The 15,858-nt window shown below is 37.9% G+C and overlaps 1 protein-coding gene across 2 annotated transcripts in view; it reads right to left on the reverse strand.

The window, feature by feature from the left end:
* DENND5A (DENN domain containing 5A) overlaps positions 1 to 15,858 on the reverse strand; it is a 70,750-nt gene that overhangs the window by 38,213 nt on the left and 16,679 nt on the right. For both annotated transcript variants that reach the window (XM_075755137.1, XM_075755136.1), the window contains exons 2-5: positions 12,335 to 12,406; positions 11,629 to 11,738; positions 10,266 to 10,929; positions 3,458 to 3,645 (exon numbers count right to left, since the gene is read on the reverse strand). In XM_075755137.1, the coding sequence (XP_075611252.1) occupies positions 3,458 to 3,645; positions 10,266 to 10,929; positions 11,629 to 11,738; positions 12,335 to 12,406 (1,034 nt within the window). The remainder of the gene's footprint in view (positions 1 to 3,457; positions 3,646 to 10,265; positions 10,930 to 11,628; positions 11,739 to 12,334; positions 12,407 to 15,858) is intronic.

Below are 15,858 nucleotides of genomic sequence, written 5' to 3' on the forward strand. Positions count from 1 at the left end.
ACCAACCAAAACAAGCCTTATGGTGCATGTGTGCAAGGCTTAAACCAGATAGTATCTTCACACATATCAGCCTAAAACACTTTGAGCAATTAGTCTTTTTAAAACTTCATTATAAAACCACAATCAAGAAGTCTACAGTGACACTGAGACATCCATGCTGTGCTAGATAGCAATATTACATTCCTCCACAATGCCCTTCAACTGAGAAGCACTAACCAGATTTTCTGTCAAAGTTCACTCCTTCGGCCCTTGTCTAAATTAGATATTGCTTTAATAGCAGCTGTCCCATGAATCCATGTAAACAGATTAGCCACAGAGATGCAGTTTATGCAGTTTCAAGACAAAGAAAGGAAGCAGAATAAATTAGAACATAGAACAGCTCTTTAAATGCCCTTTGCAAGCAAGGAAAATTCTGATACTATACCCATGAATCAGGATCCTAGAGGCAGAACTTGGAAATTAAGTTCCTCATATAACCCTGATGATTTCATAAAGGATCATATACATTCCAAACTTTAGAGATAAGCAGTGTTAAATATTAATATCCCTTTTGTTACTTTATTGTTGCCTTTACTGAAGTACAAATAATCGAACAGTAGCAGAGGGCATGTGGATTCTATAACACCACATTTTATGCATAGAAACTGACAATGAACATGTCAGGAATTAAGTGAAAAAGCCAGAGAAGCTCTAAAGCGAAGGGTATCTGAAAGCCTAATCATAAATCAAAGTAGTTTTGAGATAAACTTGTAATCTGCAGTTCTAAATATATTAAAGCTGACTGACTGAATTATTAATAATCAGAAATACTGATAGTGACCAATAGTTTCACTTAGTGAGACCAGCATGCACTTTGAATTCTGCTTTACATTTTAAAATGGTATATTTACTACTTGTTGCAACTGCAGGTTTTTTTGTGGAGTTTTGTTTTTTAAAGTAAATAGTCTACAATGAAAATCTCAACAATAATGAGCTGTTCTTCCCAGTCTACTTTCCCTCTTGGATAAGCAAATCCATTGGTACAGATAACTTCTTAAGACATCTTTGAGGTCTCCAGCACATGTTCAAGTCCGTTTCTATGTCACAGCTACATTCCGAGCCTGCAGTGCTAAAGGACTTCAACACTTCATGAGAAACCTTACTCAGCGGTGACTACGAAGGGGATTTCTCAGACTAAGTCATACTGATCGTGTACAAAGCTTTAAGAGCTCACTCTTGGAATAAGAGAGAAGCTGAAGCTTCAGAAAGACAAGTTTCCGTCCTGCAGCAAATTTCATCACATGGGCACATTGCTGCTGCTGCTATCTCAGTCCCACGTGTCCTCCCCTCCCTGCCCTCCCAGACAATTCTGATCTCTGTAAGATACTATCAAAAATCTACTTCTCCACCTTCATAAAAGACTATCTGTAAAACAAGATGTAAATTGAGGTGCCAGACTATTTTTAATACTACTTTGATTTCGTTTCTAACATCCAAAAATAGATCAACTACCCTACTTTAAACTTCCAAAGTAAGCTGATAAAGCTCTTCAAAACCATTTACCTTTCAAATAATAGAAATATCTATATGAAATTAAAATATTTAGTTGGAAGTATTACAGTGATTTTAAAATGAGGAAAATCTTTACAAGATGAGGACAGTCTTTTAGAAGCTTGTTACAATAGTGAAAACATCCATGGTGCATATTAAAATGCATGTGAGGACATGTATGTTACTCCCTCAGCTATCCTCTCTAAATGGTATACTCACCATATTAATTAGGCCTGTCAGTACATCCAAAATTTTGTTAAAATGTAGTAAACCAAAGCAATAGACTGTTTTCATGGCAAGAACACACATTACTCTCTTATCAGTTATGCCATTGCAAAAAAAAAAAAAAAAAAAAAAAAGAGAGAGAGGGAGAACAGAAAGAAATCAAGAGATTAAATACTTTAGTTTTCACAGTAAAAATTAACACAGTTTGAAGAGAAATTTTCCTTTGAACTTGCCAGGAAAAACAAATGAAAACTATCAGCATATGGATTTGAGAAAAAGAGCAATGTTGGCATGGTGACCAGACTGGAGGTTCACAAAAATATCTTGTCTTTAACTTCACGCAGCTTTTTAAAGAAGTTTTTATTGTGTCAAGCTATGTTGCAGCACTGTTTGAAAATGAAAATAAAAAACACTACCACAAAACCCTCTGCTGCCACACTTCTGCCCTCCCAGTAAGGTAAACGTTAATAAAAGAAAACAGACAACCAGAGAAAATGGCAGAGATTAGAGAATCCTACCAGTGCCTGTAGAAATAGGGCGTTTCCCATGTTTTACCCAGTCCCTTTCCCGCAAAGTTACACCTACAAGTAAGCAGACTCTAGCAGGGGCCAGAGCCGTGTTGTTCAGCAGCTAGTAACTCTGCAAGCCCTCACTTCCCACAGAGCTATCCAACAGAGGTGTGCAGCTTCTTGACAACAGCCAGCCAGACCATACCGTAACACTCAGCACTCTCTATGTACAAGAGCAAATAAACCATTCAATGGCGCTTGACGAGAGAAGTCGTTCAGATGACTGACGGAACTGCCTCACAAGCCAGCTAGGTGTCAGCCACCTGACACACTTCTCACGGGTGGTTACTGGCTCCTGCAGATAGTTCTTTTGCTACCTCAAGTAGTGCTCAACCACTCTTGGTCCCCTGATCCTTACCACCAGCTCTTAAACTCTCTCTTGGCACGCTCCTAAAAAAAGAGTATTTGTGAAGTGAACAGTGGGATAAAGTAAATAAAAACAACCTCTGAGCAGTTTGAACGTAGTCCTAGTCCCATGTATGAATTGCAGGACTTTCACAGACCATTTGTTTCTCCTTTATATAGTGGCTGGTGTTAAGAGAGCCTCACTACATGGGAGGACTTCCTGAGTGCTATCCCAATTAGCACCACTTTGCTCAAGCAGATGCTGGCGTTTTGCTGCAGACTGAAGTATGCATTCTAGAAGAAAATTTGAAATAGTTCTGGTGCAGACAACCAACAGGCTGGGTCCACGTAAGCCAGCCCAACTTACAAATGCAGTGCAGAGAAACCCAGCCTAATCCCGCGCAGCCAGGAACCAGCCCAAGCACAGTGCTGAAGCCAGTCAAGCTTTGCTCACTCGGCACCATGCTGAAGTGGCTGTACAGCCTTTTGGCCACAGTTGGTGAATTCACACCGCACTTTCTTGCATTTCCTAGCACTACAGAGGTAAGTTTTGCAGCACAAAAATGTTCTTTCTGTAACCTCACTGCATCAATACCTGGAAAGTTACAGTTTAATTTTATCAGAGCATACAGTTTCCAAAACAGGGGTTTATTTATCTATTTCACCAGATTCTCTCCAGCACCTCCAAAAAACAGAGTAAGAGCTGTTAGTTAGCACTAGTGTTTTGGCTCATTTCTCACTTCCCTCAGTCACGTACAATATTTAATCAATCAAGACAGGCTCCTCACCTCTTGAGGAAGTTCCAGCTTAGACCTGTCATCCAGCCCATTAGAGTGCAAGCCCATGAGGTAAGGGACAGGAGCATCTAGAAAATGAAGGAGGGATGCTGGAAGGATAGGAACATATACATGCTGCCACTGAAATGGAAACATTAGTGCTGTGATGGTCTCTGCCACAGTCATCAGTCTCTGATAATCTGAAAAAGATCAAGAAAAAAAATATTTATTTCACAAACATTTTAAGTAAATGAATCTAAGTTAAAGATGAGAGCTTGCTTTAAAACAGAAACCACAAAACCCCGTATTAGCTGAGCAGCATCTTAATGACAGCCCAGACATGTACACCCAAGCACATTTTGCTGAAACAACAGAGAGCTTGACACAAAGTAGGTCATTCTACAAGTCATATGGAAATGAGCAAATTGAGTCTTAGCATCCATTAAGTCACCCTCTGCTACCTATACCAGGGTTACCAGGAACATCAGTTTAAGTATGGAAGCAGTATTGTAAGCAGCTAAGAAACACATCGGAAATAATTTCTTTTCTCTGTGCTTATGGCTTTCTATGGAAGCCTTGGATGAAACCCAAGGCATCTGGTATCTCTCAGATAAACATTTTTTAAAAGAGTGTTTAAATGTCCATAAAGCATGCCATATAGTAGCCAACTGAACAGCCCAACTGAAATAACTGTGTAGAAAATAAGAAGGATCAGCTTCATTTATCCTTTGCAATGTATGACCGAAGTCTCAGTTCAATGTAAAAACAACTCATCCCCTCCTAGAATTTAACAGCAGTGCTAAATGCACCTGTGCAACATGCATACCAAAAGATCTTTTTATTCAGCAGCTGGTGGCTAGAGCAGTTAACATTGCAGTACTCTGGGCCAAAACCTCGCCCTCCTCTTTTACAGTACAGAATCATCTTTAATGGTTTTTGATATCTATGCACGATAAAGGAGGAGGAAACACCAGCTGAACTCAGAGCATGTGATCTAATATAACTGCTGACACATTCAGAAAGCTTTCGAGCTGCCAGGCTGGTAAGAGCATAAAACAAGATCACAAGACTAAGACAATTCCTACCTTCAGTCAAGCTATAATGACACTGCAACAATATCCAATTCCAGCCAGGGAAGGGAAGGGAAGAAATAAGAGGAAGGGAAAAAATCAGTATCCTTCATATGTGTGTTGAAGTACGCATGTCTTCTAACACGTTCATAAAACTACAGACACTATGAAATTGGAAAAGACACTTGAATGCACAGGTTCCGGTGTTGAGGTTTCTGAAGCTGTCACACACTGTTGCAGAAAAAAACTGCAAAAAGAACATTTGTCCTAAACAAATGTTCTGGAGCAAAATTTGAACTCAGCTGTGCAATTTCTAGGGTTATGGCTTTAATTTTGTTCTTTAGCCATCCTCCACTCAGACTTCAGATAGCAGAAGACAGAGGGCCAAGAAATGCAGCTCCTGGCATTCCATGATTAAATTTGAAGTCAAAGTTGCGGAGTTTGAGGTCTGCAAAGAGTCCCACAACCCAAGAGGAACTCAGCACAAGTTTTGCTAAGATCAGTCATAATTCTGCAATCTAGGCTTTGATTTTTATTTTCAGATCAAGCTCTGCTGGTGGAAAAAGTTACCGCACAGGCACAGAACTACTTGTCACTGCCTCACAGTAGATCTACTGTGACTGAAGAAGCCTTCAATCAAAACAAGCCAGAATAGCTTAAACAGTTTAAAGTTTTTGCCAAAAGCTTACTTGGACTGAAACACATTAGGGAACAATCAATGAACATCACCAGCAGTACTCCCCTAATTCTGCCTGGACAAGTTTCTGCCTACACAATTACTTACTGGTTTGCAGCTTTAATCACAGCCTGACTGAAAAGAAGTGATGAATTAATGATAAGCTTTGGGAAGAAGAAGCAGCCATTCCATACCCTATTTTCTTCAGCTTTAAAAGGAACTTTAAATGTAGCCATAGATACACAAACATTCCAGCTGTTTGGTATTCAGCCTGTTTATTTGACAGAACAAGTCTCAGAATAGAAACAGTGTTTTCCTACTACACAACCCCCCCCATCTAATCCTGCTGGCTAATTTAAATACAACTTCTCTCTCTGTCATTAAGCTAACTTTAGTATTAGCCTTTCTAATTAACTACAAAGTAACATCAATAATTCAGAATTTCTCTCCACTCAGCAGCTACCTCCCGCAACTCAGTTATCTGCAAATGTGGCGCTCTCATCCTGGATATCCACATGGCTTAAGCCATTCCCAACTACTTGGCTGCACAGTCACAGCCTGCAAGTAACAATGGCTACATTCTGCAGGCTTTAGGCGCATCAGGAGATGTCAGCAAAAGGCAAGGACAAAGGCAAGAAGGCTGCAAACACAAACCAAAATAACTTAAATGTTTTCTTAAGTTATACCTATCCTGAGAGGGTATGGAGGTTTTTGTTTGTTTATTTTAAAAAAAGAAGAAAGCAGCACACTTCTAGTACCAAAGCATTACATAAGAATTAAAAATAAAAGTAATGAAAAATTTAAAAGAGGGAATAAGTGCTTCAATAGTGGTCTTGCTCTTGTTTTTGAAACCAGAATATACTTATTCTTGTGCAAATGACACAGAGTCTTTTGGCCTTGTATGGTACATACCACTAGTGCACTATTACTTTGGAAAGTTCTTAACTGATCACTGTGCAAGGAAAAGAAAATCTGCTACTTTCTAACATGGCCACTTAAGAACACAGAAAAAGGTTGATTTTTTCCTTCTAACCAATTACTATAGGTAAAATACATTATCTCTTAAAGTACATAGGAGATGTTATTTACACTAGTATTTATCTATATCTAGTATATTCAGACATTTTTGTTGATCTGTAAAAAGCAAGTAAATCCAGGAAAAAAGTGAGAGGTCTTGGGTCTAGAAATAGAGGAGCAGGATGGAAAGAAGGTGGCAGCTGTAAGAACCATGATTCCACATCTCCATTCTCTCATTCTACCAGACAGAAGTCTATCAAGTGCCTACAGAAATTGACTTGGCCAAATTTAAAGTTATAACATGATCATATTCTGTATTTTCTTTTTCCTTCTGATCTTCTTATTTCATGGATAACAATGAAATACTGTTGTATTTGTCAAGTAATTTCCATTTCACATGCAACTCCCATATTGCTGCTTTAATGCAGAGAGTTGCCCCCACAGTGGGGAACATTACTACAGATGAGTTTGGAGATCTTCAGAAAGTATACAGATAAACCAGAAAGATGGGCTACTTGTCAGGATTAAGCTTCTCTTTAACCTGAAGAGGAGCAGAAGGGGAAAGAACTATATCCACAGGGCCTATGGACAGGTAGCATGCAATGCAGTTGAGCCACTGGAATAAAGCATTGCCTGGAGAGTTTCCTTTAGCAGGCCTGTTCATAGCAGAAAGCACAGTGTAAAAGAAACATGTTTCAACAAATTCTTCTAAGCACAGGTATTCAGTATGTCAGACTCCTTAGAGAAAAGATACATTTCTTGAATTGGGCCTTTTACCTCAAAAAACTTGTAACTGCAGTAAGAGAAAACTGTGGTTAGTAAAACCAGTGGTCAAAGCACTTCCTATTCATGCTCATTTCTGACAGGCTAATTCAAGATGCCTGCACTAAGCAGCGAGTTTCCTAAATCACTGGAGGCATAAGAAGAAAATGTCCTATGTAAGAGACTAGAGTTGGGCAACACGGGACTAATATTGCAAAGAAATAAAACTAATACTTTAAATTTCCAGAGCGAACATAATTCTTGAAGAAAGATGGGGAGAAGGGATTCAAAAGCAAAGCAAAGCAGAAAAACACACCTTTATTTGTACTTAAATATGGCAGCAGACAGCAAATACCCAAAAAATAACAACTGTTCAAGATCACAGTCTGTGGCAGTGGTACATTATATTTCTCCTTTTATTGTTTTTAGCTGTTTAGAAAAATCTCCTTCAAGCAGATTTCACAGTTGTCTTAACTCAGTGTACACTTCTCAGAAGAGCTCTAGGTGCCTTCCAGGGATAAGCAATAAGTCTATTTCACAGATACAAGAGCAACATAAATTGCAGGAACACAAACCAGCTCCCGCAGAATAACCTGGTGAAGGCACTACTGAAAGCCTCCTCTCACTACTGAGAGCTCCTCAGGACTGGCTCAGTGCTAGGAGCTGCTTCAGATTCTTTGTTGTCTTATAGGCACCTCCATTCCTCTAACACTTTCCCAAATGGGAGACAATTCTCTCAAGAGGACAATCAAATCAAGGAATTCATTCCCTACATTTGGCTTACACTGATCCAAAACATACAGGCTGTACCAATATGGTGGGACAAAAGAATTTCCAGAAGCATAAAGTCAGAAACACATCAAAAGAATCTTAAAGCAAAACACATTCAATGCCAAGGGAAGTTACCCCTATTCCAAGGACTGACTGCAACTTAAGATGCTAAATAATTTGTTTCAAAAAGGATTGCATCTGGCAGCAAAGTGCTCCAAGAGTTTTGCTCGTGGTTTGTTTTGGGTTTGTTTTTTTTTTTTTTAAAGTCTTACAAGCAAACCCTCTGATCCTGACACATGCTGTTCTAAATCTAAATCCACCCAATGAGTATCGCCATCTCATGTGACCTAGAAAATAGAGAAATGATCCCAACCACCTCAACTGTCACAGGTTTGAACACCAAGAGATTTAACAAATCTAAAGGACATTAAAAAAAATTTAAGATTCATATTTTGAAGGACAACCTAGACCTCACACGCATGTGCAAGAACGTGAGCAAGCCCTTACAAAAGTTCAAGCAATTTCTGATTCCACTTAGAACTGACTGCACCATCACCTGTATCTACATTCAACATTCCTTGTTTTACAAACAGCAAAAAATGGATGTTAGTCAACCATATAGAAGAAAGAACAGAATGTATTAGGAGCATATTCCAATTTAAAAAACAAACAAAAAAGTAAACACAAAAACCTAAACAAACCAAACGAAAGCTGCATGGAGCCCTTTGAATTCCCTATGTCTGTGCACGCAAACAACAAATCCAAGTGTTCCAAAGCTATTTTAAGCTTCTTTAATTAGCCACTGATCAGACAGTTGGAAAGCGCCCAAGGAAAAAAGTTGAACCTATTAATATGACTTGGAAAGAGAACCCAGAATACAGAAGACTAGCCCAGAAGCGAGCTGAGTTCCAGCCCAGGAGAAAAGAGGCAATGGCCTGAAAAGAGATCAGGGAACGCTGTTCTGATACGGCGATACACACATTGCTTTTCTTGCGGTGCTTCCAACCAGCCAGGCACACACAATTCTGCCATAGGAGGTCTCAAGCACAATTACAGGCCAGCTGGACTGCGTTCTTCTTCAGATGGAAGAGCTGATGTTTGAACCTTCTACTGGTGGGATACAGATATCCACATAAACAAATTCTCCCTAAATCTCAAATATATAAATGTCAAATCCATTTCTGGAGAAACCACAAAAGTAGTTTGTCTGCTAGGCAAATATTTCTAGATTTTCTATTAATAATAAGAAAAGCAATTTGTTTTTTAAATGCAAGAGAATAACCACTATTGAGTACAATAAGGTTTTCTGACTGTGTTTGAATTACTGTATAGTTTTTCTCTGGTAGTTAGAAGTGTTTATACAATGGAACAACTGTGACATAATGCCCTACTGCCATTATACACTTTTAATCAGCTTGACTATACACACAAAATCCATCTTTGGCTTTAGTCTATGCACACAGATCAACACACAAACATCTGTAGTTCATGCTTGGAGAATGTTGCTAATAACTGCAGGTTATATTTTACAAATAGTTACCATTTGTATTCTACATATCTCAGCGACAGCTCAATGGAAGAAAATATTGAAAACAGATTTCAGTAACACCACGGACTATCCCTGGATTTGTCTTGAGGTCTTCTAGGCTTCTTTACCGTTACCATAAGTGTTCAAAATGCAGTCTGTCTACTTTAAACCACACCACTATGGATGGGTGGGTCTGGACTAACGTTAGCCAGCTTGGGACAAAATAAGTAGAAAAATTATCTTTTGGCAAAACTCCACGTACTCTGTATTAGAGTAACAGGATGAAGAGTAAGAAATGCAGTATTCACAAATTTCAACACAGAAAATGGATACCACTACCTCATTATTTATTAATTGATAAACAGATGCTATTTCAGCTTAGCTGCTGCCTATCCTCTTCAAAGCAAGCTTTATCTACATGACTTCAGCAATAACTGTTTCAAGGCCCTAACAGAGATTTGCAGTTTAAGTTCAGTCAAATAAAACTGTTTTTCAGGTAATTTTATTTCAAAGTAACAACTGAAGTGTGGCTTTGTGTACTTAAAGAGAAAATTATGTTTGCATCATTAATTCTTCTTCAGAACCATATATAATTAACCACATATCTTCTCAAAATGCATGGACAGTTTGGCAGAGATAGGAGGGAACTCAGCTAAGCGGCTGGAGAGGGAGAAGGCATACTACTCTGTGCAACAGCACATTTCCAGAGACAACAATAAAAAGGACAGTTAGTCCATGAATACAGGAGGTTATGTGAAAGCCATAAGTTTTAGGTTTAGATGTCTCAAACCAGGAGCTAATGCAAAGCTCTCCTTGCAACTCCAGTTCTTTCCTTTACATTAAAACCTGCACATAGATCAGCCTGACTGCATTAGCATGCTAATGCCACTTTAATGCAGATATTCTGCTGTTTGTGTGTTTTTTAAAATTCAAGAAACAAAAAAACCCTTGTGCCAGTACAACTACAAGATAAGAAAACAAAACCCAAGTACTCACGCTGTGAATAAAGCAGTATCTGAAATTCCAAGAGGGCACAGGTAAAGAGTTGAACCACATTTTCTACTCCAAGCAATTCAAACACTTCTTTAACTGGAAAATCAAATAATGGTAGTTCACTGGTGCTTGGCCTCTGGCAGATAATTGGTCCATAAACACCTGAAAATTTTAATGACCTTCCTGCTGGAGGAAGAGGAACCTCATAAAGAATATTGTAGATGTAGCTTTCTAAAGGTAGAGGTGGTGGCTGAGGTGAAGTCACTGCTTGGTGAAGTTGTTCTAGCACTTTCTTACAAGCTTTCATAAAAGACATTGGAGTAATCAGACAAATGCACTTTGAGACATACAGTGTGTCTCTGCTGATGTCATAGGAGTTAAAACGCTGTAGCTTTGAAACAGAAGTGCCATTGCAGTCTCCAGTGCTGCTGCAGCAGCTATCTTTATCATTTGTGGGTGGAGTATGAAGAATGTCATATTCAGCGTTGTGCATATGATACAATGTCTGCATTGCACTGCAGATCTGTTTGCTAGTAACTTCCTCAAAAAACGTGAGAGAAAATCCAAATGTCCGTGAGCCATCTTCACGAGTAATAATAAAAGAGTGGAACTGAGGTTCTCTGGAATCTGCTTGTGTCTTGAAAGCAAGCCCTTTAGGCATACACAGCTATAAAAAAGAGGGGAGGGGAGATAATATCAATTAAAACACACTTTTCTCTCCCCCTGCCTCCAGAAGCATTGGTGAAAATAGGATTTAGAATCCACAGGCTGCCACTCAATGCATTTCACTTTAAATTCTATTAAGTGTTACATCTCTGTACAATACAGTAATATGCATCTAAAGGAGAAAAACTAAAGGAACATATTAAGAGCTGTATGCAGTTTCTATTGAAATTCATAACTGTGTTGTTATCAATCTCAGCTGGAATAAAATAACAGAATTCAAATCAGATAAAGGAAAGTATTTTGCTCACCAACAACAGAAACCTGACACAGAAAAGTACAATATTTAATCTAAATTAAGAAAACACACTGCATTCTATTAAACAGAAAAATCATGCACAAAGAAGATTCATTAATTGCAACCCAATTTACTTCTCTATCAATTCTCTAGAATGTAACAACAAAGTTGTAAAAGAACAAAAAACTCTCCTAGGGACTTGTCACTTAAGTTCTAACTTAAATTCCTTCAAAAAATATTCCAATTAATTGAAAAGGACTTTTGAGCCTGCAAAATTTAGAGAAACTCATTATTTCTAGTCTATAATAGACTTCACACTTTTTTGTCAAAGAAAACACAGATGAATGCCTTCGATTGTTAAGGTAGGTTTTTGTCTTAAAACCAAAACCATTAAGTGATACTGACCATTCCCACTGCATCCTGGTCAAAAGGGTTCCATTCAACATTCTCAGGATAGCGAGCAAGAACTTTGGATTTAAATGTGCGTCTTAATGGAGTCTGTTCAAAGTTTTCCCCTGCACGTGAAAAAAAATACAGAAGTAAGTATTTCATTCTCTTTTTAAGCTCAAACAAGGCCAAAAAGCAGGACATCAGCAGGTAGATGCAAGGATAAGTGAATTAAGCACACACTCCTTTTAGGTGAAACAGAAAAGGCAAGACAGTTAGTTAGCATATAATCAGACTGCAGATATTAGCAAGGATTAGCATTGTAACGTTTCTATGTCAGTAAGTATCTGTGCTTTTCCTTAAATGCGACTATCTTGAGATTGTGGTCATGACAGCAATTCTCTAAGCTATTCTTCAGATATTTCAGATTCTTGTTAAAGCATAGCTAAAGCTTCAGTTTTGGTGAAATTTTGTTACTGAAGAAAAGCACAAATAGAGAAGATGCAAAGATGATGCAAGTTTAAAATAGACATGTAAGTGACATCACTTAATTTCTTCTTCAAGACTTAGGAAAAAAGGGTATCCGCCACCTATTACAAGAGGTTAGCTGTGAGGAGAGAGTCTAGAAGGTTAAAAGATCAAGAACCACATAAATGCCCATGAAGATAGGGTATCAGATGAACAAAGAATTCTGCTTTTTTCTTCCCCACGCTTTTTCCTTTACCTTCTGTTGCACTTGAAATGAAACGGCTGACACCATCTCGGGTTTTAGAGGCCTGTATATACTGGCATAAAGCTATATAACAAATAAAAACAACACTGCATTATAAATTTCATACTGTCAACTGTAATTACGTAGCTAACACATACCAGTAATAAACATACAAGCATTCTATACAGAATTAGTATGCATAACAGTCTACTCTCCTAATATTCTTTTTATACATATACAATTTTATACAAATTTCTCATTTCAGGTACATATTTCTTGAAGGAGATGATCAGTACATAATGAAAGCTCACGGTTCCTGTATACACAACCAGAATACTGATGCAACAATAGGAATTAGTTGCTTGTTAAATGAAATTTTTACATGTTAAACTATAAAATACTCCCAAAGAACAGATGACGAAACTAACCCCAAGAACAAGACCACTTCAAGCCCTTTAGAATGATATGAATTTAAGTCGCATGGTCCAACCTTTCACAGATGCTATCCATACACTAGACTGGCTGATACGGTCTTGTTTATAAGCTCTCAAACTTCCTCTAGAGCAATGATAGTTCATTGTGATACCATAGAACTTCCTGCAGTAAATCTTCAGAAAGCATGTAGTTGCTTTAAAAAAAAAAAAAAGCACACAACTGCACATCTTAAAATAAGCTTAGCTATCATACTAGAATGCAATTAGCTAAATGGGCATGCAACTGTTGACAGCTGCACTAACAATCAGGCACAATTGCATGAAATCATATGCTTTAAATAAATTGAACTATTTCAGCAACACCTGCAAAAAAGAAAACACGCTTCAACTCCTCACTTGTTTTCTTACATGCAGCAATTACATGGCAATAGAAAATTATTTCAGAATTGGTTGGATTTGTTCTGTACTTTTACAGTAATATTTAAAGTTCAATTTCTAAGCCAACTTAGATTCTTTATTTCATACAACATTTACTTCCACAAAGTAGCCGTACACAGAGATGGTTATAATGCTGCCTACAGACAATAAAGAACCTAACAAACACATTACACCAAATCAAACTTTGCTTCCATGGGAAGGCTTAAGGCCTTCCATCAGTTGAGAAGTCATGTAACTCTGGATTTCATTTAAACTAAGTCTTAAATATTACCTCAAACAGGGAACTTACCCTGAATCAGGACCTAGGACAGGTCTCACTATACCCAGAATATTCACATCTATTTTGCTAATCCTCTGGGTTTTAGCATTGAAATTAAAGGAAGGATTGTTTTTCCTATTTGAAAAATCAACAGCTCAGCTGATTTTCACACAAAACCACTCAGCAACATTATTTATTACTTTGTTCAATAATATCATTGTTCAGAGAGGAAAAAAAATGCATATTTGGGAAAATCTGAAACATGTATAGAGAGGGGGTTAGTTAGGAAAAAACAGAACACAACTGCACTGAAATATAACCAACCCGGGAAAGAGCCGAGTCAATGACAGAAAACATAACAGCATTTCCGCAAGAGCTAAAACCAATCTTAAAAGACGAAAATAAGCATTTGAAGAAACTTTCAATCTCTCAGAATAAGAAAAATATAATGTGGATATAATGCCACATCTCTCTTTACTGACACAAACATACACTCAAGACAGTCCTCTGTAAAAGAGCTTTTAAAAATAAGTCAGGAGATTTAACACACCTACTATTTTCTATATTTACATCTGTGCAGATGATGTAATGTCAACTTTTAGATAACTGAGGAAAAACCTCAGACATTTACTAAGCTGTTTTGTCCCTGGTTTTTTTTTATTCCACATACTTATAAGGGAGAAAAATTCTGAAGGCCAAATTTTCTCCTGAACTTTGAAACCACATACCACAATCACTGGGTTCACCTATGTGCAAGGTCATGCGTATTTTGGAAATAAGAAGAAAATCTGTGACTTGAAGATCTTTTCATTAAGATGATTAATATTGCAGAATACCTGATGCCACTCTTCCTTTCTAAGGAAAGGGGGGGGGGGAGGGCAAAAAAACCACCAAATGGATGCTCATATATTTTAAGAAGCCTTGCACCATCTCCTCCCAAGAGATGTTCTCTCCAATACACACTTAAATTTCTTAGACCTGAAGTCTGTCTATAATTTAATGAAAGTACTGAAATTGATTTCTGGAAACCCACCGAGTCCTTACTGAGACAGAAACATAAGGCAACACTTACATGCCTTCCTGTAATTCATCAAACAATTCAGCTGTTGCACAAACACTGCTCTTGCCAGAGTGTCTCCTATTACTCTTCTTTCCTAGAGCCATACTGCTCTGATATCACATTAGTCGTGTTGACTTCTGCCTGAGTGTGATGCTCTTTTTCTCTTTCATGGCAGCAGTCTTCCACCTTTAGCTATCTATTTTTGTAAGAATCTTCATGCTTGTAATGCAGCAAACCACTGGACCTTCAAATTGGGCAAAGATACTGACAGGGCAGGGAATCTCAAGTGAGCTCACCAACATCATCTGGAAAGTTCAACCCAGGAACAGAAAGGTGATCTGTGCAACCCCAGGACAACAGCCACCCTGTTTTCTTGCCATTACAACTAATGAGAACCAGCAAGTCCATTGCCTAGGCTCCCCCTAAGCAGCTAGTGGTTGTCACTAGATAGCCATCAACAGGCAGGAAAAAAATCCACAAACAGTATTTGCTTATACCCACAGTCAAAAAGTAACTAACCCTAAATTTCTACATTTATGACGAGATAGAAGCCTCAAACACAAACACCCTGCTCCAGCAAAATACCAATTGCAGCACATCTCCACCAGGCAAAAATAACTCATGGTTTCAAGATCTGTCTCTGTGTGAATTAGACATCTGATTAATTCAGTATTAACTGAAATGGTTTTGATAAAAAATACTGAACACAGGAACAGGTTTTACAAATGCAAGAGACAAACTCATCAGCAAAAATGGACAAAGTTTTACTCTAGAACTGAGAAAATGAAGACATAATGGAAGATAAACTGATAAAAACATGATGCATCACACAAGTTTCAGACTGAGTAGAAGTTCCCACACTTAACAACTGTCAAAGGACTGCTATCATCAGATCATGCTTTTCATAAGGTTCCTTTTCCTCTAGCAGAAGTGATGGCTAGAAAGTATTTTCCTTACTGATCCAAGTTCTAATAGGTCTTCAAACATGATTTCCTCGTAAATAATTTCTTTCTTTTGTGCAAGTTCCAGGTAAAAGGGACTTTTTTTTAATTGAACACGGTATTGCCTGCTGAAGACTAAAGAAGCCTTTCAAACACATTTGAAGATCCTCACATACACATTACCACTCAGCTGTTTGTCACAACGTAGTAAGAGCTCTACAAAAATCAAGATGCAAACCACCCCCAGACTACAGACTTGCAACTAATTTGAATTTAAAGCAGAAACAGTAATCAAATAACTACAACCATAAGATTATTTGTCAGGAACTGTCATACAACTTTCAAAATCCATAAATATACAAAATCCCAGGAAAAAGGAAAAAAAACCCACCACAGGAATACGT

The sequence above is a fragment of the Balearica regulorum genome, chromosome 5, assembly GCF_011004875.1.
Source record: "Balearica regulorum gibbericeps isolate bBalReg1 chromosome 5, bBalReg1.pri, whole genome shotgun sequence".
Classification (NCBI taxonomy): domain Eukaryota; kingdom Metazoa; phylum Chordata; class Aves; order Gruiformes; family Gruidae; genus Balearica; species Balearica regulorum.